At 44.0% G+C, this 26,641-nt stretch overlaps 1 protein-coding gene across 24 annotated transcripts in view; it reads left to right on the top strand.

Annotated features, from left to right (window-relative positions):
• Positions 1-11,367: 11,367 nt before the first annotated feature.
• Positions 11,368-26,641, top strand: part of TPD52L2 (TPD52 like 2) — a 129,383-nt gene continuing 114,109 nt past the window's right edge. For 13 of the 24 annotated variants that reach the window (XM_086932763.1, XM_086932768.1, XM_086932773.1 and 10 more), the window contains exon 1: positions 11,434-11,558. In XM_086932763.1, coding sequence (XP_086788889.1) covers positions 11,540-11,558 — 19 coding nt within the window. In that variant the 5' untranslated portion in view covers positions 11,434-11,539. Of the gene's footprint in view, positions 11,559-18,881; positions 19,134-26,641 lie in introns of those variants that run through there. The other 11 variants (XM_086932766.1, XM_086932776.1, XM_086932782.1 and 8 more) reach the window with 6 other exon arrangements.

The following is a 26,641-nucleotide window of genomic DNA, read 5'->3' on the forward strand; positions in this document are numbered from 1 at the left end:
TATCCGGTGACTGATTTCGCAGCAGTAACCCTGAGACACCGGGACGATATTGTACGGCCGGAAAGAGCGGACCATCTGGTACGGCAAGTATACTGTGGCGATAACCCCCATCCACACTGGGGCTCTTCCCTTGATCGGACTACAGGCCGCATCATATTGGTGGCCGCTCCCTTTCCTCCTGATCCCTTCGTTCCGAAGGCCTGAGCTACAACTAAGAGGACATTATGGCGGGAAAGGGCTCTAAAGGCGGCACGACCCAAACCCGTATCGAACGGTACACTAATGATAAAACCGCGTCCCCTCCGGCAGATGGACGGCACACCTCCCCGAAAACGGCGGACAACATGGGGACGAAGAAGGCGACCCTGGATGATGTAATGAGAGCACTCACGCAGGTCCAGATGACGGTGGGCTCCATCTCGACCGAAATAACTCTCATTCGGGCAGATCTCCACAAAATGGCCGAAAAAGTGGGGTCGCTTGAGCTGGTCACGAAATCGCTGGTGGAGGACGTGTCAGAACTCCAGACGGCTATGGAGGCGGTTGTCGCAGAGAACAAACTCCTAAAGGACAAGCTGGACGACCAGGAAGGGTGCTCCAGAAGAAATAATATACGAATTCTCGGAGTTCCGGAATCGGAAGGTACAAGAGCAACGGATCTTTATGTGGAGGACCTCATCAAATCGCACCTTCAACCCAAAGGAATATCAGCATTCTTCTCAGTCGAAAGGGCACACAGAGTCCTGGGCGGCCAGCCTAAACCAGGGGCATCCCCCAGACCGATCCTGGCGAGACTGTTTAATTTTCGTGATCGGGATGCCATCCTCCAAGCAGCGCGGGTTTCCCCACCTGTAAAGATTCAGAACTCCACATTGGCATTCTTCCCGGACTACACGGCGGAGGTGGCCAGAAGGCGAAAAACGTTTCTGGACGTAAAGAAGGAACTCAGGAAACGAGAGATTCAATACTCCATGATCTTTCCGGCTAAACTGCGGGTGGTGGCGGAGAACAGGACATGGTTTTTTGATAACCCAGAAACTGCCCGGGACTGGCTGGATGGCTGGCGTCCTGCCTCTCAATCTCGCCGCCCGGGACGAACTAAAAATGGCCAACAATTGAAGGATCGTGACGACGTCCGGGAGGAAGACTTAGACAACGACAGAAGCTCGCCGATGAGAGACAATGTTGATGCAGACCAGGAGGTGGATATATAACAACATGGCAGGTATGAGACATTCTTGATATGGGACTGCCGCCGGGACTGCCATGGACACTGGGCCGAAGGCCTCTGCAGAGGGTATGAGGGGTCGCTGTTTCCGGAGTATTCCTCACCCCCAACGAGCAAGTAACCTTGTGTTTTTATCTGGGTGGGTTTAAGCACTCTGCTAAGTTGGGGTGGCGGGCAGTTTCGAGTCCGTGTGGCAGGGAAGCAGGGCGGGTGGGAGTTCGGGGTATGGGGGGGTTTCTAAGGTTTATTAGTTTGTATTGTTTGGCTCTACTGTTTACAATGTCAATCATTATAGTCACATTATGCCGAATTTCACACACCGGGCATACCGGTACTGATCTGACGACACTAAATTCGTTCCAGCATGTGGATGGAGGCACATGGGGGATGGGTTTCCATCGGACACACTACTGCCTCGCCCTATGGGTCCTTGTTTGTATTCACAATCTCGCGATGGCAGGACCACCACAGCCCAGTAACGTTACGGACGGTCCCGAGGTAGGGCCTGTGCCACCGCTACAAATAATGTCGTGGAATGTCAGGGGTTTGGGAGACAAGGTGAAGAGAGGGTTGGTTCTCCAGAGTATTAGGAGGTTAAATTGCGACCTGGTACTTCTCCAAGAGACGCATTTAGTGGGTGCAGCTAGCAGGGCCTTAGATAGGCGAGGATACCGCATGGTCACACATTCAGATTTCACTTCGGGGTCCCGAGGGACAGGCATCTTAGTGAAGAAGGCGTCACGATTCATACAACAGGCTACTAAGACAGATGGCTATGGCCGCTTTGCTGCGGTCTGTGGGCAGTGGGAAGGCGTCTCCATTAATGTGGTGTCCGTGTATATCCCGCCAGCACTACATTCATCGGCACTTCCGGATCTGGGAAAGTTCCTTCTAGAACTCCCGGACGGAGACCTAGTGGTGGGAGGAGACTTTAATGCACTGGCTCATGTCACACAGGATAGGTTCCCGAATCGAACGAACTCCACAGGCCCGACCAGATTCAGTGAATTCATGGAGGCACAGGGATTGGTTGACATATGGCGGCATCTACACCCCGAGGATCGGCAGTACTCTTACTATTCGGCCACACACGATTGCCTGTCCCGTATTGACTATTTTCTTACACTGGGGGGTGGCCGACTCACAATCAATGATGTACAGATAAGACCCCGGGGTATATCAGATCACTCCCCCTTGACCATAACCATGTCCTGCACAGCGACAGCGCGTAAGAGAATTTATCCAATCTACCCTGGCTATCTCAAAATTCCTCCTGTCCGCAAAGCCTTAAAAAAAGCAACTAAACACTACTTTACTGAAAATGCCGGTTCAGTGTCTTCCCCGACGACCCTGTGGGAAGCATACAAAACAGTGTTGAGAGGGCAGGTGATTGCGACGATCACAAACCATAAACGCACACAGAAACAGGAACTACTAGCACTAGAATTGAAAGTAGAACAGGCTAATGCGGCCCATATGGCACTTCCATCGGAAGACACACGCCACTCACTCCACCTCTGCCAACAGCAACATGACGATCTTCGCAGACGGAGGACACTGGAAAATATTGAGACGACTGCGCATAGGGTCTATGATATAGGTGACAAGGCCAACAAATTGTTGGCCTGGTTGGATAAAAAAAGTGAAGGCAGTAGACACATTCTACAATTACAGGATCCGGAGGGGACATATCATACACGCCCCTCTGAGATCATAGACATCTTAGCAGGCCACTTCCAAGCAGTCTATACTACAAGAGAGGTGGTCACGGTTGAAGCGGCAGTGATGGCGCTTCAAGATGTAGAGGTTGAGACGCTATCGCCGGAGGCGGTGTCTGAATTGGAGGCAGACCTCACGGAGGAGGAGCTTCGAATGGCAATTGGTGCGCTACACACGGGTAAGGCGCTGGGCCCTAACGGGATACCGATTGAGTGGTTCCAAGCAATGTCAGACACCCTGAGCTCGCCGCTATTGGCCATGTTGGTAGAGTGTCGAGAAACGGGGGTTCTGCCCTTGGATCAACGACAGGCGACTATAGTGACCATTCCAAAGCCGGGCAAACCGCCCACAGACTGTGCATCGTATCGCCCAATCTCGCTTCTCAACGCAGAAGCAAAAATTCTGGCGAAATTGATTGCGAATAGACTGACCCCGCATTTAAAACACCTGATCCACCCGGATCAGTCAGGCTTCATGCCACATAGAAGCACGGCGTTAAACCTCCGGCGTGTGCATGGAGCATTGGCCCGCGCCCATTTGCTACAGGAGCCGGCAGTCATTCTGTCACTAGATGCCAGAATGGCTTTTGATATGGTAGAGTGGCAATATTTATTCGCAGTCCTGGTTGGCCCCAAATTTCTCTCCTGGATTAAACTCCTGTACACGGACCCGGTTGCTCATATAGCAGCCAATGGCCACATCTCCCGAGCGATCCCTCTGGCCAGAGGGACGCGTCAGGGCTGTCCGTTATCCCCTCTACTATTTGCACTGGTGTTGGAACCGCTCGCTACTGTTATTAGGACCACGCCACCGCTGAAAGGAATAACGTGGGGTGACGCCTGGGAAGATAGAATATCCTTATATGCTGATGACATGCTGATTTATCTATCTAACCCAGAGGCGAGTGTCCCAATACTGTTAGCAATTTGTGATAAGCATGGTTTGACCTCCGGATATACGATCAATTGGACAAAGTCAGTCCTTTACGTACTGAAAGGTCCTGCATCGCTCCTCCCCGAAAACTGCCCGTTGGTAGTAGCCGATACTTCCTTTAAATATCTGGGCATACACGTAACCGGTGACGCGGGTGTATTTTACGATCAGAACCTGGCACCCCCGCTCACTCGCCTGAAGGCGGATGTCCGTCACTGGAAAGCCTTGCCTCTCACGCTGCTGGGGCGCGCAGCATTGTTTAAGATGATGGCACTCCCGCGCCTCTTATATGTACTAGAGAATACCCCAGATATGATCTCGCCTTCATACTTCCGAAAAGTGACAGCAGTAGTGACCGATCTGTTATGGGGAGAACGTCCGCCCAGGATAGCACATGTTAAGCTCAATCGTGGGTGGTATGACGGAGGGATAGCTTTGCCAAACATGCAGCTTTATTATTGGGCGTCACCGCTCAAAGTAATTAATCAATGGATCCACGCCCCGCATGACGACCCGGCGTATCTAGCAGATAGGGCGCAGTTAGGAACACATAGTTTACTGGCCCCACTGTATAATCCAAGCCTACTAAAGCGATTGCTCGGTCCAACCAAACACACAGTAACAATATGGTATAGGGCGCTCACACGGCTCAAATGGAGGGGAGTCATTACCAAGCTTACTTCACTATGGGACACTAAACAATTAGGCTGTCTTAGGTCCAGTAAAGGTTTTACCCAATGGGATAATATCGGAATCTCAACGGTGGGGGACCTATGGACCACTGCAGGGGTGATCCCTTTCCTGCAACTGCAGCAACAATATGCATTAGGCCCCACTGAAACCTACAGATACATACAAATAAGACACGCACTAATGGTAGTACTTGAGCCAGGATCCACTGTTCCAGAGTCCTCACCCTTGGAAGACCGACTTCTCACAGACTTCATGCAAACACGCGCTACCTCTCTTACATACCGCAAGTTACTAAACAACCTCCCAGACCCCTTACAATGATTGAAAGAGAAATGGGAAACTGAATTGGGTGCCATGGACGAGACAGATTGGAATGCCGCACTAGCGTCACCAAGGGAGGCAGGGGTTTCAGCCCGGTTTAGGCTCATACAACTTAAAATACTGCATAGAGTGTACTACACCAGGACCTCTCTTCATAAAATGCACAGGGCGGAAACCCCATATTGTCTTAGGGGGTGTGGGGAGGAGGGAACACTACTGCATACACTGTGGGAATGTCCGGCCATATCGAGTTACTGGCAGCAAGTCATGCGAACCATTTCCCAGACCCTTGATACTTCCTTAACACCGGAACCACGAATGTGCTTGCTGAATATATGGGAGGGGACTGATTTGACACTCCGGCAACAACAGTGGGTCACTATTGGAACTATGGTGGCCAAACGTGACACTGCACAGAGGTGGGGGGTGGCGGAAACACCTACTCTAGCACTGTGGTGTAGGACGATGGATAAACTGATGTTGACCGAACGCACAGTGTATAAACTGAGAGCTAACCCCAACAAGTGGAACAAGGTATGGGAAACATGGAACAGATATAGGGGGGATTTATGTGAGCCACTGCCGGAAGATGAGGGCGACAGCTCAGACGATGAAGAGGAGATGGATGAATGAGATAGAGGGAACTGTATAGAAGTGGGTGGAGGGATAGGATTTGTCTGATGGGGACTTTACTTCGTTTGGTGCTCGGAGAGGGAAGGGTACTAGCCTGGGAACCTGGAATCGGCAACTGACATTGAACTTAATTGTGATGTTTCACTGTGACTATACATTAAGTAAGAGTCTATTTTTTCTGTTCTTGTTAATTTATAGCAAAAAATAACATAAAAGTAAGATTTCACGTATTCTGTCATGTATCCTCATTGCACTTTGCATCATGCCAAACATTTGCTGCCGGACCGGAAGGTTGTCGGCTAAATAGCTGTGTAACAGTACGGAACAGTGATTGACTGCGAAATATTTTCTTGTGAAATGATGTACTGACATTGTATTGATGGCAAATTTCAATAAAATCTTACACCAAAAAAAAAAAAAACTGTTTTTTCCTGAACGCTGAGACCTGAGCTACATGGCTGAGGACCGGTGGTGCTGCTTGACAGCTAATGAGGAGATTGGCCCTGGTTTCCCCCTTGACCGTCACCTACCCAGCCGGACATTGGGCATTGTTCCTCCTCGTCTCCCCGCTATTACTCCTTCCTCCCCTCCCTCCTACGAATTATTGAAACATTGTTTATGTGTACTGTAACTTACTATGCTCTTGTTTCTGATGTAACTTGTAACGCACCAATCCTAAATGTAAAGCGCTCTGATACCCTCTTGGGTCAAGTTCGCGCTATATAAAACTTTATAAATAAATAAATAAAATAAACATGGACCTCATTTAGAAAACAATCTGCTGCGACACAGAAGTTTCTGTGTGTATTAATCTGTATACACATTCCAACTAAACTATTTTGTCACAGAAATATTCATGTCTTGACTTAATCAACATTATTTCAAACAGAGAGAAGCCAGTATCTCGGAGTGCACTTCGATTCAGACGAACTGAGGTTTTTTTATTTTTTAGGAAAAACAAGTATGCAATCTATGACATTTGTCAAAGAAATTTTTGGTGATCAAATATATTTCTCCAAACAAAGAGAAGTGAGGCCCAGGTGAAAGAAAACCAAAACCAAACCAAAAGGAAACAAGGTGGTGAAAAATATGAATGGCAATGGTATATTGGTTATTATATCAAAGAGATAGCCAATTATATTCAGTACAATGAGAGGCACAGAGGAGTTTGTCAGTGTGCCATTTATACAAAGGTACAGTTTGTCTTTGAAATTGTGTTGACCGCGTTTTGACCCTAAATCCAGTACAAGGGTCTGATGAAGACTGTGATGACCTGGGGACTAAGGAAATGCAAGAGATTATAAGGCTAAATAACTGAATATGTTAATTGGTGGACACAAAAAGAGCGGGAAAATATAAGACAATACATACTGGGTAATTGGGTAGAAGGTTCAGTCCAACCAGTTGGGGACCAACGTGGGCAGGGGAACATCCTTTACGACGCGGATGTTACCCCGCAGTACCGTTACAACGCGTATTTTAGAACGCAAGTCGTAACCACGACTTGCGCTGGATGGCGCTAAAGGACAAGGAATAGTAGATTTACTATTCCAACACCTTCCCTACTGTACGTAGGCTGGTGTTGGAATAGTAAATTAAACTATTCCTAAGTCCGCACCCCTACAGCGCAAGTCGTGGTAAAATGAATAATTAACTAGTTACAAAAGGCAATGCTGATAAAGTGCGAAGAAGCTAAACTAGGAGAGTGCATGGGAATTTAAATTAAGGCTCATCGTGATTTTTCACAGGGTTCAGCATAGATGGGCAATTGCTTGTTTGGTGAGTAGCCTTGTTAATTTGAAAAGGAGGATACAATTTTGTAGCACTATCCAGTATTGCATGTTAAACGAGGGATACTAAGTGAAGGGGGTATTATCTCACTGTGTTTAGGATTGGAAGTTTCCAAATGAATTGTTCCATGTCCTGCCTCGGTTCCCCCTGCCTGTACCTCTTGTGCCTGGCCTAAATAACTATTTGGGCCTTGATTATTGGAATCCTCACTGGTTGGTACTCCTAGGTCGTCAGAGCTTTCAGTGCTCCCTTTGAGCCACTACACAACTGTAAAATCAGTTTTCTCACCAGAAAAACGTCCTTCCTGTTGGCAATACCATCAGCCTAGAGGGTCAGTAAGTTAAAGGCACTTTTTACACATCCTCCATATCACAACATCTACCCAGACCAGCTGGTCCTTTGAACTAGAGCATCCTTTCTACTGAAGATCGTAACTCCCTTTAATGTAGCCAATCCATCACTATGCCTACCTTTTATGCTAAGCCTCACCCCTCTAAAGAAGAGGAAAGACTCCATCGGCCCCAAAAAGTGAGTTGTCCTCATACATTGACCGGACAGAAGAGTTCCTAATGAGACGATCAACTCTTTGTTGGATACATCAGAGGAAAGAAAGGGAAGGCAAGCAGAAATGGAGCACGATGGATAGTGCTCTGCATCAAGATCAGCTACGCATTGGCAAAAAACAACCCATCTGAGGCTTGTGAGCTCATTCTACCAGAGCCAAGGGTGTGACCACTGCCTTAGCTCGTGAAGTTCCTGTCCCGGATATCTGTCAGGCAGCAACATCGACTTCCCTGCACATGTTTACAAAGCACTACTGTCTGGACAGCCAGGTCCAGCATGACGGTCACTTTGCCTATTCGGTCCTGCAGGACTTCTTAGTTTAGTCCATAATGCAGCCCCCACTTCGGGAGAGGTATTGCTTTGGTAGAGGAATCTGCAGCTCGAAGTCTCTATCAAATTAACAAGTTACTTACCTTCATTAACGCCTTATCTGGTAGAAACGCTATCTAGCCGCAGATTCCTAACCGACCCACCCATCTTCCACACTGTGTGAACGGATTTCAGAGTTAAGGATTGTTCCCCTTTTAAGGGCCCTAGCTTAAAGCACCAGTGGTCAGTGTTCCTTGTTGCTCTGCACTTCTGGCATGGAAAGTTGCAGAAAGAAGCTGATGTCAGTGCGCTGGGATAGCTCCTATCTCACTTCAGGTGCATTCAACGCCGATGATGCCATGCGGAGCCAAATGATGGCACCTACCGGCCTGCAGGGGTACTGCTCACCAAAAGTTTCTGAATCCAGTGTGACGCCTTAGGGGATATTCTATGGCAAGGAATCTGCGGCTTAATGGAGCCTCTACCAGATAAGGCCTTACCAAAGGTAAGTCACATCAAAGTGCTGGGCTACTCGTAATGAGCGCCATACACATGTTAATATTGTAACAGTTCTCATTCTACCACTCACTGCTTCCTAACAAGCTTGTGCCTGTGGCACATCATGGTTGACTTCTTCCATGACCACCCTTCCTGGAATCCCCTTTCACCTTTAATATGGAGCATATATGCAAAATGTGCAGAACGGAACGTAAAGGTAACTGAAAAGTAAAATGCTACACCCAGTGAGCTACATGTCAGGAACAAGACACTGGCGAAGGATTGTCACCTCTTATCAATGGGGAATGAATCACTTGTACCTGTGTAACCAGGGTCAGGTTTTCATACCATCTCTTAAAAACCCTCATTCATGTACATAGGCCGTCTGGTGGTATATCTTGATTCTCCGCCTGGTTACAAACTTGACAGCATCATCTTTGGGTTTGTTTGTGATATGCTATCCTCCACCCGCAGGAAGACCTGCTGGGTATAGCAGTAGTGATCAGAGATAAAAAGAAGGGGCTCTCAAGCGAGGGGAGTTTAAAATGTCCACAATGCCTGAACTGCAGCTTTATTCTGTTCGGTATGTGGAGAACTGTATAAACAGTGCGGTGCATAAGTAGACAAGTTACTGGTCTAATGCACTCTTGTGTCCATGTGTGTGGTTGACATGTTTCAGCCCCATTTAACTGCCCTGACGGGTCGGGGAGATTTCTTCAGGACTTAGGAATGTTAAGGCTGAGCAATGTCACAGCCTGGGTGAGTGTCTCATTCGCTGACCATGTTAAAGTAAGTCATTGGCCAATAAGTACCTTTAACTGTTTTGAGGAACAGGGGAGAAGAAAAGAAAAGAGATTGGGTCACCGTTCCATTTGTGAAAATATGTTGCAACAAAAGTGGTGAAAATATTTAAATAGTGATGCGTGCTGTCCTGTTGCTAATGTGTTCTAAATATGAGAATGCAACTAATATAATGGTTAAAAAGAATAAAAACGTTTTGAAAACTAAGTACACATAGTCATAAGGAAAAATGATGCAATTCGTATGTCGGCATCATCAATGATAAGCATTTCAGAAATGGCAAATCTCTACCCCCACTGATACTGATATAATGCAAGGCGTGCTAGGGAGTAAGCAGCTCTGCATGTTTGAATGTGTTGGCCGTACTGGTACAAAATGATTATGCATAGAAATAAAATATCGTAATGGGCCTAGTGGTTAGTGTCTTTTGGTTGTAGGAGGTACACAATGCCATTTTTAAGGTACTGTGCCTCAAGTAATGCCAGAGTATCATGGTTTCAACAGAGACCAGATTGGTTAGGCACCGTATGTAGGAGGTCATACATTGTTCTGACTATCGTCATTGAACGCTTGCTTAAGCTAGGCATGCGCCTGATGCCTGGCTTTGGCTCAGCTCAAGGTCCTCTAGGACCCTCAAGACCAAAACCATCCAAGCTTTCATATGACTTCTGCCTGCCACACACGCTCTACCCTCATATGGCAAGAATTGAAAACAAAGCATAAACATTTGAAGTTAAAATGAGAAAAAAAGAGATACACCTCTAGTGGCTGAATTGTAAAATGTGAAACCAAAAAACCTAAGATCAATCCTGGTTCCCCGCTTGACCATACTGTGGGATCTCAAGCAAATATATTACTTCAACTAGCCTCCTTTTTCCTCGGTTAAAACATATGACAAAACCTTTAAATACGGTGCTGTCTGGATATGTGATGTACAAAAACCTTTTGTGTTTGATTTATTAAGGGACCATCTCTCAGGGAAGCCAGGAAGGGTTTTGCAGCGGTCGAAGCGCCTTGGGACCCTCCGGGTAAGTAGTGCGCTATATAAATGCCTATACATACATATATACATACATACATACATACATACATGTGTCTTCATCTACAAAAAAAATAGCACAGATAACAAGTAACTTGCCTCTTTATCCACAAATGGCATCATAACCCGTGCACAAGAATGTTTATAAGATCATGTTAAAATTCTAACACTTTCAATAATAAATAATCAGATGTGCTAATGTGAAACACATCTTTTCGTGTGTCAAATAAGTAAACATCTTCAATTTGGGAGAGAGTTCACATCTTTTTACATGAAGTCTGTTCTATTGCATAATTTACATGGCAAATATTTTCTGTCTCCTGCGGGGGGGGTTTCCCTTTGCTCGGCTTTCTATGTTAATTTGTTAGCTCGCCCAATAAATAAATAAATAAACATCTAGAATACATCCACGCTCAGTCCTCTCGTGAATGGGGCTTTAATAAACAAGCCATCTACAAAGAAGACGGACAAGGGGAATTATGGACGCCCATTTGTGAGCTGTACTACACTAAGCGCCATCTTTCAATTGTATACTTAGCAGTTAGACTGTGAAGATTGTTAAAAAAACTAAAATATATCTCTTTATTTTGTAAAATATATCAAGTAAAATAGCAACGAAAGTAAAAACGTAAATTATTTAATAATATATGATGTTTTATAGCAATGAATCACGTTATAAATGCTTCTCTTTTGTAGATCATATAGCCATCTGTTCCTTTTACGTTTTTGTTTCTGATTTCTCTTTCATACCTCACTTCTTTTTTTCGAGAATATTGTTTTTGTTTGTTGGAAACGTTCCTTTACTTTTGTTATATTTTGTGGTGTGGTGGGGTGGGGTGGGGTAGAGGCTGATGAATATAGAGCATTCGTAGGGCTGAAGTGTCCTACCTCTGTGTTCACGACCCTTCGCTGTAGTCTTGTTTCTGCGTCTCGCGCGCTGACGTTGCTCGCTCTGCTGGTTCCGGTTACTGTCAGCACTGTGTGTGAGCGGTTTACGAAACCGGAGAGAAATGGAGCCCGCGGGGCAGGGTAAGAGGGTCACGGGATGTTTTAAGGGGAAGGAATGGGGATGTGAGAATGAGATGGTGGCATATAATCTTAAACTGTGGGCAATTGGAAATACGGGCATGAATATGGGGGAGATCGATACGTTGCCAGGATGGGAAAGGCAGGGGAGCGGGTGTGGATGACGGGAAAGGGCGAGCCTATGGAATATGATGAATTTACATGCTAGGTGTGGCGAAAGTACAACGTCATGGGGTAGGAGATCATACATTCGAGCGATAGGAGCAGTGTTAGGGTTGAGGGGGTGAAAGAGAGTGGAGGAATGTGGGTGACAGGTGGAGTAGAAGTAATAGGGAGGAGGGGAGTAATGGAGTGTGGGGGAGAGGATAGGGCGAGTGACGGGGAATGGGAGAACAATCTAAGAAAAGGGAGAGCTGACTGGAATGAATGACTGACCTATTTGAGGAATTAAATATGATTTAACTTATTACACGGCCCGATTGTCCCGTTTACGTGATTCCCGTGTGCATATGTAATAGCGGCCAAGCAAGAGTGCCATGGGCCCGAATGCATGGGACGAAAAGCTGTCCGTAATAGTTCGTTAGTACAGCAGTGCTGTTTATAAAACATTCATATTTGTACATTTTAAACTAGTTAAAGTTGGTGAACTTGGCTGGCAGACTCAATGCTGATGTCATCCTGTTTGTAAAGTAGACTCAAGTTCATGGAACTATCTGCTCTATTTAACCTCCAGTTTGTTAGGCGTAATTTCGACGTATCATCCCATCAACACCATCATGTCATACTACCACTATTTTTTTTTGTCCTCATACATGCCACCAGAAAATGCTTGCTCTAGACAGGATCTCTCTCTGTGCCTTTCACACACATAAAACTTGGTTTCCGCCCCTGGGGAGTGTGTGCGGCATACAGAGGTAGGCTGTCTCCTTGTCCAACTCCCGTTAACCTCGATGGACCGTCCTAGAAACCAGGGAGGTCCGGACCACAAACCTCTGGCATAATCATTGGACTGCAGTTATTTCCTGGACCAGAGCTCTAGTGCAGACCAGATTTTATTAGCACTCTCACCGCCACCGCCGCAAGCCATGTCTGACTGGCTGACCATCATGATATTTTTTAGACAATCAGCAAATCTAGGTGGGGCTTCCGCCTTCCACTCTCTACATATTTCTCTCCTGGCGATGACGACCACATAGAACAGAAATTGTGAAGCCATATCATTCATCGAGTACCCTGGTGGTAAGCCAAAAAAGACCAATCTAGGACAGCATGTGATTGGCGTTAACAAAACCTCATCTAAGAAACCGCAAACTGCAGCCCAATAACTAGCAATCTTTGGGCAGTCTAAAAACATACGTTGATCATCCGCTGCCGGGAATTTGCATCTTGGACAATCGTAGATCTCAGCTGTTATCTTGGATAATTTGGTCCGTGTCCAATATTCCCTATAGGCTGTAAACAGATGATTTCTTCTGAGATTAGCTGGTTTAATTATCTTCTGAGACATAGCGAATGCATCGGTCCAGATACTCTGTAACTCTTCTGCAATCCCAGTAAAAACATTGCCCCAAAGATTCGCCAATTCAGAGTCCAAGCTGTCTTTTACTCCCACAAGTGTCCTGTACCAGAAGGAGACCTCCCTTTTCCAGCTTCTCCCTCTCCCTCCCAATAAGATCTAGAAACGGGGTATCCTCTCCAGTCCCCCACGCTTGTCTTGCCCACCAGGCAGACAACTGATAATACTTAAATCTTGTAAGGGACCCATTAGTTAAATTAAAAAAAAGGACTCCCAATCCATCAGCCTAGTATTAATACTAAGTCGCCCCACGTTCTAAAACCGGCTGCTTTGAGTAGTAGTGACAATTGATCTAAAAGACATTCCAGGGTGCCAGGGGAGTCCCAAATTGGGGCTTGTAAGTTATAGTAAGGTATCCCTTACTATATTATAGTGGTAGTATTTCATACTACCACTATTGACAGTACTTTGCATTGTCCTATCTATGCATGGACTTTTCCGCTTTTTCTCTTTGGTTGCACTTCCTTTTTGATATCTTATTTTATGTAGAACCCTCCAGGTTCTGAGGTGCAGTTGATCGAGCCCAGATTTCTCTTCATGCCCATTGTTCTTCTTGGAAGCTTAACATTGGTTTATCAGAAATAATTAGTTGGCTATATAACACAACCACAGCGTGAGTTTCATCTTCTCATGCTCACCTTGATGTGCATAAAGCAAGACTTCTGTAAGGAGGTTGCTGAATATGAAACTATTTTTAAACATTTTACATAGTTTGTAATAGTACTTTTAAGAATTGTATATTTTGGTACTTTGTTAATACCAGAGTACTAACTGTTGGGGCTGATGTCCTGGTGTGGCAGTCATTAATTTTGCTGTCTTGAAAAAAGGATGTGAAAGGGAGGGGGTGGTTACAAATCCAGAGATTCCGTTTTATTTTGCAGATTTCAACTTGCTGTCCTTTGGTGCACAGCATACAATAAAAATACAAGCTATGAAATAAATATGCGTAAAAGTTTGCAAATAGACGATTAATTGACATTTGGTGTTTAACAATGGAGGAAAAATATTCAGAGGCTCATGGTAAGGTGACGGTGCTCAGGTCTGGCTTCAAAACACTTGTTAGTTTGAGTTTCACTGATAAGTTTTTGGATTGCTCACTCTTGGTTTAAAGAGGAGTTAAGAATTAGGTTAGGACTAGTGAGAGAGTACAAGATCTTCAGAGATTTGGGAAGCTGTCTCTTTCTACAGACAATATTAATTCAGTTGTGCGCTGGCTCCAGTTCTGTGTTCCAGATTATTTTTTAGAACTTCTGATTTTGCGACTAGTGTTTCCTTGGCTCCACATTTTTCTTTAACCAACCAAGAATATTTGCCCCACTTCCCAATTGTGTCTGCTAATTTTTTTGTTGAGGCCTTTGGAAAAGGCGTTGTACTCATGCCAGTAGTTTATTTGGGACTGCTATATGTCACGTTTTCCATGTTTGTGGTGTGGGAACCCAGTGAAGATACTTTCTCTCGCAGGGAGTACTAAAGTGATCTGGAAAACCTTATATACAGTATGCTTCCATCTTGTGTGTGGAATTTCTGCCCTGTCATGATACATTTCAGGTTTTGCAAACTCATAAGTACAGTAGTGGGATCATGCACAAACATTATTCCAATGTTGGCAGTGCTCTGAACGAAACATTGATGGAGCTGTGGTAGCACTATAGGAAGTTGACCTTTTTTGGACTATAACTGCAAGATTAAAAGTATTGTTATAATTGCTTGCTTTGGCTTAGATGTGCTGCTCAAGTGACTTGAAGTATTTTTTCTGCTTAACTCCTGCAGTCTTGCAAATTTCTGTCTTTTGGATTCTATTAGTGGGTGGTATTTCCTAACCCACTGTGTTAAGTTCAGTGTTGGTTGTCCACCTCTTTCTCGCTGTCTGCTGCTCTTTGTGCCTCCACCAGCCCATCCAAGGCGTCGTAGTGTACTTGCTTCTGTGGTCAACAGGGCATAGTGAGCATCTCAGTATTCCTGGGGAATGGTTAAAAGTATAGCTATATCTGCATGTCTTTTTCAAAGTTTTCCTGTCACAAATGTTCTTCTGCTTTTTTCATCCTTAGTTTGATTTCCTTAATTTGTCTTCCCTTACCTTGGAAGAAAAAATCCTCATCGGTCTCCTTGGAATTTTCCTCTTCTATTATGATTCACTATTTTAACTGTCTTACCACTTCACCTTGCCAACTGTTCGGTTTACAATTTGATGTTTGATTGACTGCTACCTTCAGGGCTATATAAGGACCACAAAAGACAGCCATGTGGCTATGAAACCTCTTGAGAGAGACTGAAAGAAAGTTGTTCTTGTCATCAAGTCCAATTTGTTCCAAGAACAACCATCTACGTCCCCCAGCCCCAGTAGAAAAATATTGAGCTACATGCACACAAACTATACCTATATGAAAATCTGTAGGCAACCTTTTTCTGCTAAATACATTGAATTCCTGTTCCACTTAACGGATAAAGTCAAAGGCATCATGGAAAATATCACATCCAATTTAACCAACAATAGTATACCTCATAACTAGAACACCTAGGATTCCTTCTTCACAATCACCAAAAACCAACACTGCAAGGTGCGAAATTCACCATTTACTACCCATAAATATTATCATCATAGCTGCTGGAATTATGCAATTTTGGGGCTGCAGCGTTTACTGCATAATTATGGAAGTCTGTATTTGTCACTTAATCCATCATCTGCTGCATAATCTGCAGATTTTAACTTAAAAGATGTCTAGGTCAAATGGATCAAAAGTACTTAAAACACAGTGAAATCTGTTTCTGTGCAGTGGAAGGCCCTTTCCAAAGTGTGACTGGTCATCTTTGTGTTACTTATTACTGTATTTGGGACTTAAACTGGTACTACTGAGGAGAAACGTTGCCCAGACAGTGTTAACATGTTTAAAAATGACAAAATAATGAACTAATACTATTGCAAAATGTACCTCATTACCCACATAGCATGCCTTTTTATTGCTGCATAATTTAGTCTTATTTAAACCTACACATGTCTCTAGAAAACAATCAAAAGGTGCGTTGCTAACCAATTTATTTGATTCCCCTCCTCCCAGTAGCCAATCAATCTGGTTTCTGTACTAACTTCTGCCCTGAAACAGCCCCTCTTAATATGCTGGGGGACATGGTCCCTCAATCCAGCAATATGTTTTTGACTAATAAATCTACTTGAAACCTTCCTCTGTCTTTGACACTGTCAACCTGCGCTCAGGCTTGTCAATAATTGAAATTTGGATGTCCTACAACTTTCTGATAAATCCACTAGAATGTGGACTTCTAGCTACCAGGCCTAGACAGAAAAACAACTTCAACCCCTCACCCGTTGACAGACTAAATGTAATAAAAATGCTTCTTCCCTTCCTCAGTAAAATCAGTGTGCTTTACTCTAGACTCCTCCCTGCCACTATGCTCTCACATTAACTTAGTAGCAAAAATTGCCAAGTATAATCTTCACTCACTAAGAAAAAAATCTGACTCGTGCCTTCCCCGCCTTAAAAGTGCAACTACCCTTTCTCATTTCTTGTCTTCACTCTGGTAAAACGTATTGGCATGATACTTCAGTCCATACGGGCATCTCTAAAAGCAGTGGTACTCTCCATGGCTAGCCGTCCAGCATACCCAAATAAATTTGATCACATCTAACCAATTTGAAGAGACCAGCACTAGTTACTCTTGGGAGCCAAAAATGAATGTAAGTTTTAGTGTCCTGGTTATTATGAGTCACTTTATCTAAAGGATACTCCCTATTTAACAGACCTGCTCACCATTTGAGGAGGTCTAAGATGATGTTGAAGCAAGGCCTTGTTTCGCCCTGAAATCTACAAGTTCGTATCCAACTAATTCAAATCATAGAATCAGACTTTGTTGTGGACGGCTACGTGCTGAATTTCTCTGGCACCTCATTGAAAAAAACACAGCTTGCTCACGAAATACTTGGAACACTCAGATTTTCAGGTTATTACAGACTTATTTAGTTACTCTTTTCAGCTCTCACTATTGTGTTCTATGCTCTTAAATCTACAATGATATCATTCTTCTCTACCATAATTAGATACTCTTTCTCTCTTTTCCTTATGCAGTCCTTTTTATGTTCGATATAAAACACTGTAATACCAACATTACACAGCAACAATATATAGAAAATGACGTAAAAAATGTAATGGATGCTGAAGCTGCTTCAGAGGTAGCATGGATATAGGAGTAATTACTTGGGTGAGTGCAGTCAACAGTTTGTACATTATCTTACTAATATTTCTTTTAAAAGTTATAAACCCCTTGAAACCTCTTGTGAAATAAAAATACCTCTACTTTTATTTACAGCTAAAGAACAACCTAGTATGAATTCACTGGGAATTGTCCAAATAAAAAGAGCTGGAATTGGCAGTACAGCCTTGCAAGTGCTGTATCTACAGCTGATTCAATTTTTGTCAATCGGAGATCACCTCTACGTTCCTTTAGAAATAATGTGTTTAAAAATAAAAAAGAAGTGTGTGTGTGTGTGGCAACAATGCACATTCGGGAGCCTAGCATGAGGTCATAAATCTCTTGGAACAACACAAAACACATCTGTGGTTTCCATGAAGGGCCTTCTTTTGCTGTGGCTCATTTTAGGGGTGCACTGCATGAAAAGGCACGTTGTGGCATTTTGTGTTGCTGATAGTTTGTGGATGTATGGGTTTGCTTTTGTCACAAAGCTCCTAGTACTGTTAGCCACCACTGCTTTATGTGTATATAGATTTCTGATTGAATTTTGGACTCCTGTGAGCTCACGGCCATTTCATCTGCTGGTTTTTATGACTGTGGGTTGTATGCTTGGATTTTCCATTGCGAGGGTTTATGACCGTATTAGCCACTGCTCCTTTTTGGGATGTGTAATATATGTTTGGGTTTTCAGCCACTTAGGTTCAAGTTTTAGTTTTCTGCTCCAGCTCTTTGTTTTTATTTTATTGGTCATTGCATACACAGACTTAGAAGTCATTACTTCATTCACGTTCATTAAGCATCTGTGACAAATGAAGTAAGTTATATCCTGGACACTATCTGCCAGTGCTTGTGCTCGTCTGTGGTCTCAACGGTGCCTTTGAGGGACAGTCCCTCGGGAGAGTAAAAGGTCCTGCCCCAGTAAGTAGGGCAGTGGGGTTGCGTCACAGCTGCCCTTACAACAGTTCTCGGATGTACGTCAGCACCTGTTTTCCCAGTGCGCTTCGAGGGGTCTTGTGAGTGAGCTGACTGATATTTGCTGTAGGCCTTGGCAGCACCTCACCTTTAATGTGGCACACGTGATAGAAGTTGTACTGCCAAATGGGGCTCAGAAGGGCATCCCTAAAGGAATAGCACCTAGCTTGTTTGTTAAACGGGACGATAATGGTGCACCCAGAGGGCGTGGGTGACGGGCAGTGACGGCCGTGCCTTGTTTTCATCTGCAGAACAGGAGATTACTGTCCCTAATCCCTTTACCCAGATGTTTGGTCTGCGTATGCTGGCATGTCTGTGCATGTGGCCGGGCTGGGAGGTGGGTTTGTGGTGATTCCTGCCAGGGCGTGTTAGCTGCAGGCCTTCTCCCCCTAACGTCCGCGCAGCCTGTGCTCGGCAGGCGCCTTCCAGCTGCCTTTTAAGCGTGGTCCCCCGAGGCCTGCGGGAGCGGTGGCGGCGAGACTCGGTATGTACGGGGCGTGGCGCATACCTGCGCGGTTTCATCACCCGCTCGCTCCCTCGGGCGGGCCTGTTGTGCTTGACCCGCAGGTATCCTTGTGTTTCCTACGCCCTCCTGCCTCTTGTGGAGGCCTCGAAGCGCTTCAGAACGGCCGGGCGTCTTGTGGGCCGCGCCCCCGGTGCATGAATGGGAGAAGGTGCTGGTTGAGGTGCCGTGACGTACTGTGCCCACAGGCCGGCTTCAGACCTGTGCTCGGGCGCAGGTAGAATTCAGGCCGCGCCGGTCACCCTCCTCAGCAGCTGAGGTGGAGCTCGACGCCTCGGGGCCGCTCTTCTGGCTTTCCTGCTCGGTAGGTAGCACACTTGGCAAGTGGGAAATGATATGTTTTCCAAGAAAATGTCGGCATGGTTTACCCGGAGACCCCTACCTGTTGAACGGGCTATATATATATAATGCGTTTCGGAAAAACGAGCTGTTTCCCAGTTGGGCGTGCCCGTGACGTAGGGTATAACATGGAGCAGATCATTAGTCTGGTGGAAGTGTTTCTAGTAAAAGGCTGAAGAATCCCAGCCGGCTTCTCGCGTTATCAGAAGCTTTGACAATGCCAGCACGTCTGACTTTAAAGCAATGTGGTATGGTGATGTGAAGCATTAAATGTAGATAGCATGGGGATGGATATGTATTTGTGTGAAAGCAAATAACTGTACACTAATGTTGCTGTGGGTTAAAAGGTTAGTTGACAAATGCACTGTCAAGCCAGGCGTAAAAATCCATGTATTTTAATGACTGCCCTCTTTCCCTCTGTGCTGCTCCCAGAGAACAGTACCATAAATGATCTAGTTATCATTCTAAGGCACTGTTGCAGTTACAGCATTACAATGTCATGTGTGTGCCACTGAAAGGTCAAGCTCAGGCATTTGGAGAAATATAATGATAACAATTGTTTGGAGGACAAGCACGTTTTTGTGGACTCAAATGCCCGCTGCTCAATCAAAACATGTATTCCTGGCTCCCAACATGTTGTCACAGCCAAAGCCCCTCTCTAGTGATGCCCACATAATTGTCTGGCGACAGCTACATTGTCAAACCAGACGTTAAAAAGGCAGGTAGAGTAGGTAACGTTCTTGCAGGAGCATAGTGTTCAACGCTTGAGCAGCAGGAATTTTGCAGAGTGGTTAAGGTTAAAGCAAGGAGACAGCTGAGACTAGCATTCCCGATACTTTTTTGCACCCACAGGCTCAGGTATACCTCTCTGTTTCTCTGTGTTGCCAGCCCTGGAGCAATTCTTTGTTCAACCGCATTTCAATAGCTAATTTGGTTAGGTCTGTAAACTGGCAGTTAAACTTGCTCCCCCGGTTGGCCAGAGACAGCTCACACATATTTAAAGGTACACTTTTGCACAGTTTTCTGTTGGCTTCATGGATAAGCCCTTACAGTTACTGATAGTTCTGTGAACTAGGGAAGAATGACTGCGTGATCAGTATCTAAGATTACACAGTTAAGTAATTTAGGAACAAACAATTTTAATGTTGGTCAGTTGATTCCACTGCTGACCGTAACCACACAACCTCTGTTTTTTGTGTGCACTGTCTTTTTGTGTAATAGGAATGTACTCCTTATTTTCCAAACATGGACAGTATCCGAACAGGCTTCTCCACAGCAGATTGAGACTTGGGTTATTGAAGGAATAAGATTGATTCATGGGTCCTTTCAAGGAACTTATTCTCTTTGTTGCTGAAATGAGAAGGTTCTATAATCAGTGGCATGTTTTTGCTGGTTAAAGGTTTGGTTGTAGATTCAGAATCAATTGTGTTGGAGGTTTTTACCCTGGCGAGCTTATCTCAGACTGTGAGATGGTCATAGTGGCCCAAGGTTAGGTGTTATTTATGTTACAGAACTTCCAATTAGTGCTCTTGCTTCGAAATAACCTTGTAGATAGAATCATTCACATGTGCACCACCACAAAGCCACAGCACTGTTCGTTCGCCAGTTCGAATCCCCTCCGAAGTGATAAAGATGTCTTTAAATTGAAATCCTATATACCATTCTAAAACGTTTTTTTTTTTAAACCAGCCCATTAATTCAATGGGGTTCCCCAATAAATCAAAGGACCTGGGTGTCAATTGGTATAAAACAGTGGTCCTCGATATATCTTCAAATATCAATGAATGTATTACTCGTTATTCATATATTAAGGAAATTAATCCACAGCAAAAGACAGGAAATATCGCTATTTGCAAGGCCAGTATTACATATCAGTATGTTGTACCCAACATCTATCAATCCAAAAGACAACCAATCTCTTTCATCAGTAAATGTATATCAAATTTATTTACAACATTCATAAAAAAAAATTGGATAATGGAGAAAGAAGGTCTGCAAGAATGCAGTAAGAACAAAAGAGGTGCTCAAGTGAATTGAAAAGGAAGGAAGGCTCAAGAAGCAAGGATCAAGTTTTATATACAATTCTGTTCGATGAACAAAATACAAGGGCCTACCCACACACTTTTATATACAATGATGGTTTAACCAAGGAGGGGAGGGAACATCAAAGATAAGGTGTAGGCCTCAAAACATGGGGTAAAAACCGTCAACGTTTCGACCCTGGCGCAATAAGGGGAAGTTTAATGCCTCTGCTGCGGGTCTTCTTCAGGACTGGAGGGGGGGGGGGGGTGTAGAACAACAGGAAGGACCAAAAACTGATAAGCCGGTCTCGTCCCAACACTATATGAATGAGGGCAAGCCGTCAATGGTGTGCGCAAGGTTAATCCATTATTTTGGTTCAAGATGTATATTCCATTCAAAATAGGGAACTAATTCCAATATTAATCCAAGCTGTTATGCAAGATAGGAGCGAGGTCAGAAGGAGGCGGTACTATTTTTGCCCCAGCGTCCTTTTAGAATGTAACTGTTCAATTATCAGTTAACGGAGCCGCAATCAAATCGGAGGGGCCACAGGAGAGCCAGCGTCTTCCCAAGAGTATCTGGCGCGTCTGCATACTCGACGGTTTTTACCCCCATGTTTTGAGGTCTACACCTTATCTTTGATGTTCCCTCCCCTCCTTGGTTAAACCATCATTGTATATAAAATTGTGTGGGTAGGCCCTTGTATTTTGTTCAACGAACAGAATTGTATATACAACTTGATCCTTGCTTCTTGAGCCTTCCTTCCTTTTCAATTCACTTGAGCACCTCTTTTGTTCTTACTGCATTCTTGCAGTCCTTCTTTCTCCATTATCCAATTGTTTTTTATGAATGTTGTAAATAAATTTGATATATATTTACTGACGAAAGAGATTGGTTGTCTTTTGGTTTGATAGATGTTGGGTACAACATACTGATATGTAATACTGGCCTTGCAAATAGCGATATTTCCTGTCTTTTGCTGTGGATTAATTTCCTTAATATATGAATAACGAGTAATACATTCATTGCTATTTGAAGATATATCGAGGACCACTGTTGTTTTATACTACTTTTTTAAACCAGCAGCTTCAGAATCGCTCCGCGTTTATGCAGGTGTTGAGGTAGTCTAATATTGGTAGAATCTTCTAGTGTATATTGAGGGGCCCCAGAAAAGTTCAGTTTTTTGGGGACTCTCTTGGCAGCACAGCTGTCTTCACATCTTGTGGGATCAACCGAAATCGCCTTAGCAACGCTACTGAGAGTTATGCTTTGGCTCTGCCCCAACCATGTTGGTTAACTCGAGTACAGTATTTGAGCTGTACTTTAGCCATTACACCAAAAACAATAACAAGTCAACCTGCTGAAATGTATCATGGAAAAATGTTTGGGGGGGAAAAAGGCAAAACATTTGCAATTTGCTGTGTTGGAAATAGATTCTGTTGTATGTTGTTTTCTTGTTGAAAAGTAGGACTAAGCGGCATTTACCAAGTATTTTAAATACCTTAACCTACCGTAATGGTTTTTTATCACCTGTAGTAAATACCCCACCCTGTCCAGCCCAACTTGTAATGACAGCTGAAGAGTACACCTCTGGTGCTCAAGCACAACCTAGAAATACTACCCAAATAGTCCACTTGGGAAGCACTTTTCATCCAAGCAATCAAATGGAGTAGCATGTTTGCCATTAGCAAATGCACTTTAGGGCCTCATTACGATATCAAGTGTTGCATATATGCAAGTACAATGGACAGCACAGCTTCTGTTTGTACTGAGCAGATGCTGCTGGTATAACTTGAGGAATTCTCACTTATCTTCTTGGCTGAGAACTGCCAACTCTGAGGCCTATGCACATGGCAGCAAGCCTGTTAAAATATTACAATGGCTTGGTGAGAAAATCTGTAAAATATGCACTTGCTGGCAATACGTTTGAGCTTGATCATTGCAACTTAGCCTTTCATTCTTTTTAGGTTGATAAACTAAGTAACACTGACTTGGTCAAAGACAGCTGAACTTACCTACAGTGCCACAGAACCACAAGACTGTCACTAAGCTCTATGTAAAATGAGCATTGACAAAGGGGATAGGGTTGACATAATATGAGAAGAGCACTTGTGCATGCCTGTTGCTCGTGCCTTAGCACATTAACCCCTCCCATGCTGGTGACGAACCCCAGCCGTCACGCCCGCAGTGGGCGTGTGCTGATGACGGCTGGTGTTCGTCACGGCCCCGCCCTGTTCTTTTGTTTATCGCACAGCGATAAAATCGCGGCCGCAGCGAAGGAGTTAGAGTCAGATAGTTTGACTCTTGTCAATTCTTGTTGTGTTTGGTGGGAGTTGAGTTTTTATTGAGTCTCTTAAGTTTTTATCCTTTGCATCTAGAGTTCGGTGATGTTTGTGCCAACACGTGAAACATGTCTACAAAAGGATGGGAAAAAGGTTTACATCAATTAATGCATTAGCAATAAATGCCATTACGATACAACTGCTGCAGCTCTGTCCTCCAGGGCTGAGGCATGGTCAGAGTTCAGTTAAATCACATGTACCAACATGTAGCAAAGAGCAAGCCCAGGATTGCAGAACTGTAAATACTTTTCAGACCCTTTGTTTACTCCTAGCAGTCTTTTCAGAAGCTGTTAGATAGCTTCTTCAGTTCATTGCTTCTACTAGTAATATTAATGAGACCAGCTATGAGTGAGTAAAAAGTGGATAAATATTACTGTACCCCTAATCAGGGGAGTGAGCAAACTACCTAGTTCTTGAAAGACGTCCCTCACAGAAGAGTTTGGAAAAACGCCTTTAAATGTAAAAATAAATAAATAAATAAAATAAAATAAAAAAAAGCTTAGTCGCGGCTCCCACCTGAGACTTGCAGTTCGACGCCTGATTTCGGTGGAGCTATATTTGTTTGGGGGGGGGGGGAGGGGTGTGTCTTTACTTCAAATGAGACGAGAGAGTGAATTAAAATTGTCTTCTGGGTTACCTACCAACGTGGTGTCTTTTTAATTTAAATTTTATTTTTTTAAGTAATGGTACTCTTAGCCAAGAGGAATATCAGTGGTGGATGTATGGCAAGGAATTTGTGACCTCTCACATCCTTCATAAAGGTAAACATGTTTCAGTCATAATGTCTATGCTGCCCCAGAGGGTCCATATGGCTTTCCTCAGGGCCAAGATTGCGTGCGCGCTAAGGCATGCAATAGTTTCTCAGTGCGTAACTTAGGATTTCTGAATTACTCCTTCTGAGTTTCACTGTGAAATAAAAAGAGATGCATCATTTTGTACTTTAGTAGACAATACAAATAAGGGCCAAAGGCTAAGTACTCACTGTGCTCTTACGCCATCATGCAAACAGTCCCATCATAAACTGAACTACCGTGTCCTTGAATTGAAATGGCACCATGTTGTTGTATGTGGTTCTGTATTAACTCTCATGCAGACTAATGAAACGTGCAGGTGGTATCCTTCAGTGTGATGCTTTCTGTGCAGTGCCTGATGACTTAACATGCACTGCATTATGTCGGCAGGCACGATGTCTGTGACATGCATCGCTTATAATAACAAGCCACATACATAGAAATTAAACAGTGATGTTATTTGTATTTTGTTTGCCACGGATGTTGCTGCGATGTTTGCAGACATGTCTTGATTTTTTTTGTAGTCATGCCAATAAAACATAAATTACATGGGCATGTTATTAAGTAAACCGCAGTGGCTGGGTTACAGTTATATTTTCTGATATGCCAAACTACCTGTCGACAAGCATGTTAACAAAGTCTTTATAATATATTGCAATACGTGTGGTTATCACTGTTATAACATTAAACACACGCCTGATTACTAAAAGCTTTGCAGGCCACAGACATTGCCGTGCCTATACATACCAGTGCATGTTGTTTTCACCTGGCACTGCGCAAAAACAGCATGATGCATGCTCCAATCCCTGCTGCTTTGTGTACACATCTCCATTTAATTTCTGTTTATAAGCCTTGTTATTATAAGTGATGCTTGCCACAGACAAGTCACGCCTGCTGATATATAGCTGTGCATGTTGAGTCACCAGGCACTGCACAGAAAGTATCACGAAGCAGGATAAGTTTGAATAGTCCGCATCCAAGTTAATGCAGAACCATGTACAGTAGCACGCTGCCGTTTCAGTTTGAGACACGATTGTTCCGTTTATGATAGGACTGTTTGCCAGATGGCGTAAGTGCGCTGAGTGCTTATCCTTTGACCCTTGTTTGTATTGTCTACTGAAGTACAAAATGTGTCGCTCTCTTTTTAATTCATACAGTACCTCAAATGTAGTAATTCATAAATCCGTAAGTTACGCTCTATAAAACGATTGCTTGCCTTAGCGCGCACGCAATCTTGGTCCTGAGGAAAGCCATACTGACCCCTTCTGGCGGCATAGACATTATGGCTGAAACATGTCGACCTTTATGAAGGAAGTGAAATGTCACTAATTCCTTGCCACAAATCAACCAAATATTTTAATCCTAGTCTAAGGGAAACATTATTCAAAAATTTTTATAAAAAAATATACACCATGTTGGTGAGCAACCCAGAAGACAATTTTAATTCACTCCCTCGTCTCATTAGAGGTAAAGAAATGCCCGCTAAAAAAGCGAATTGAAGCACACCTTTGACGTGCCAAGTGTCTTGGGTGGGACCCCGATGATGAAGCATGCCACCGCCTAGGATGGTGGGTGAGGGGTCTTTTACAAAAAAAATAACGAAAGCAGTTTTTTTTCATGCTGTGTGTGAGGAACATTCATTTATTTACTTATTTATTTAGTTTGGAGATTTATAAAGCACAGTCATGACCTGTCCGGGTACATCTTTAAGGAACTTGGTAGCTTGCTCGCTCCTCTTTGATTATTGATTTGGGAAGGTGAGCAAGCTCTCACGTCTCACTCTCCTCTTTGTTAGCCTTTCTAGTAGTAATGAATGCCGGAACCCTCAAGACCATAGATCAGGACATTTGATGACGGGCTAGCCCATCCTTGTCAACACAGACTGGGGACACATTGCAGTGGTGGTGAAAGTAGGCAAAGGTGTCCAACGAAAAGGTTGCACTTCAAAGGTACTCAAGTAAGAGTTCTTATGCAGTTGGGCTACTTGGTCCTTGTTAGTGTGCTTTAAGACCGAAAAACATAATTACGAGATAATCACTCAAACTATGGGAGAGTGCATGGGCCAGAAATGAAACCTATTCACACTGTCTCTGCAACATATGACATTTGTGCAGGTTGGGGCTGTCGAAGGATCATTGAATGTATCTGGCGAGGTGATGATCAAAAAATACTATATCTTTGCCTGAAAACTCAGAATGACTCTATTGCATCAGCAGTACCGCTGACACTAGATTTGCTCACTTTTGAAGAGTGCACATTTAGAGTGTCGTGGTGTTGTAGGTGTGCTCTATTTAAGGACGCAGCTTTCCAGTTAAAAC

The sequence above is a fragment of the Lissotriton vulgaris genome, chromosome 7, assembly GCF_964263255.1.
Source record: "Lissotriton vulgaris chromosome 7, aLisVul1.2, whole genome shotgun sequence".
Lineage (NCBI taxonomy): Eukaryota > Metazoa > Chordata > Amphibia > Caudata > Salamandridae > Lissotriton > Lissotriton vulgaris.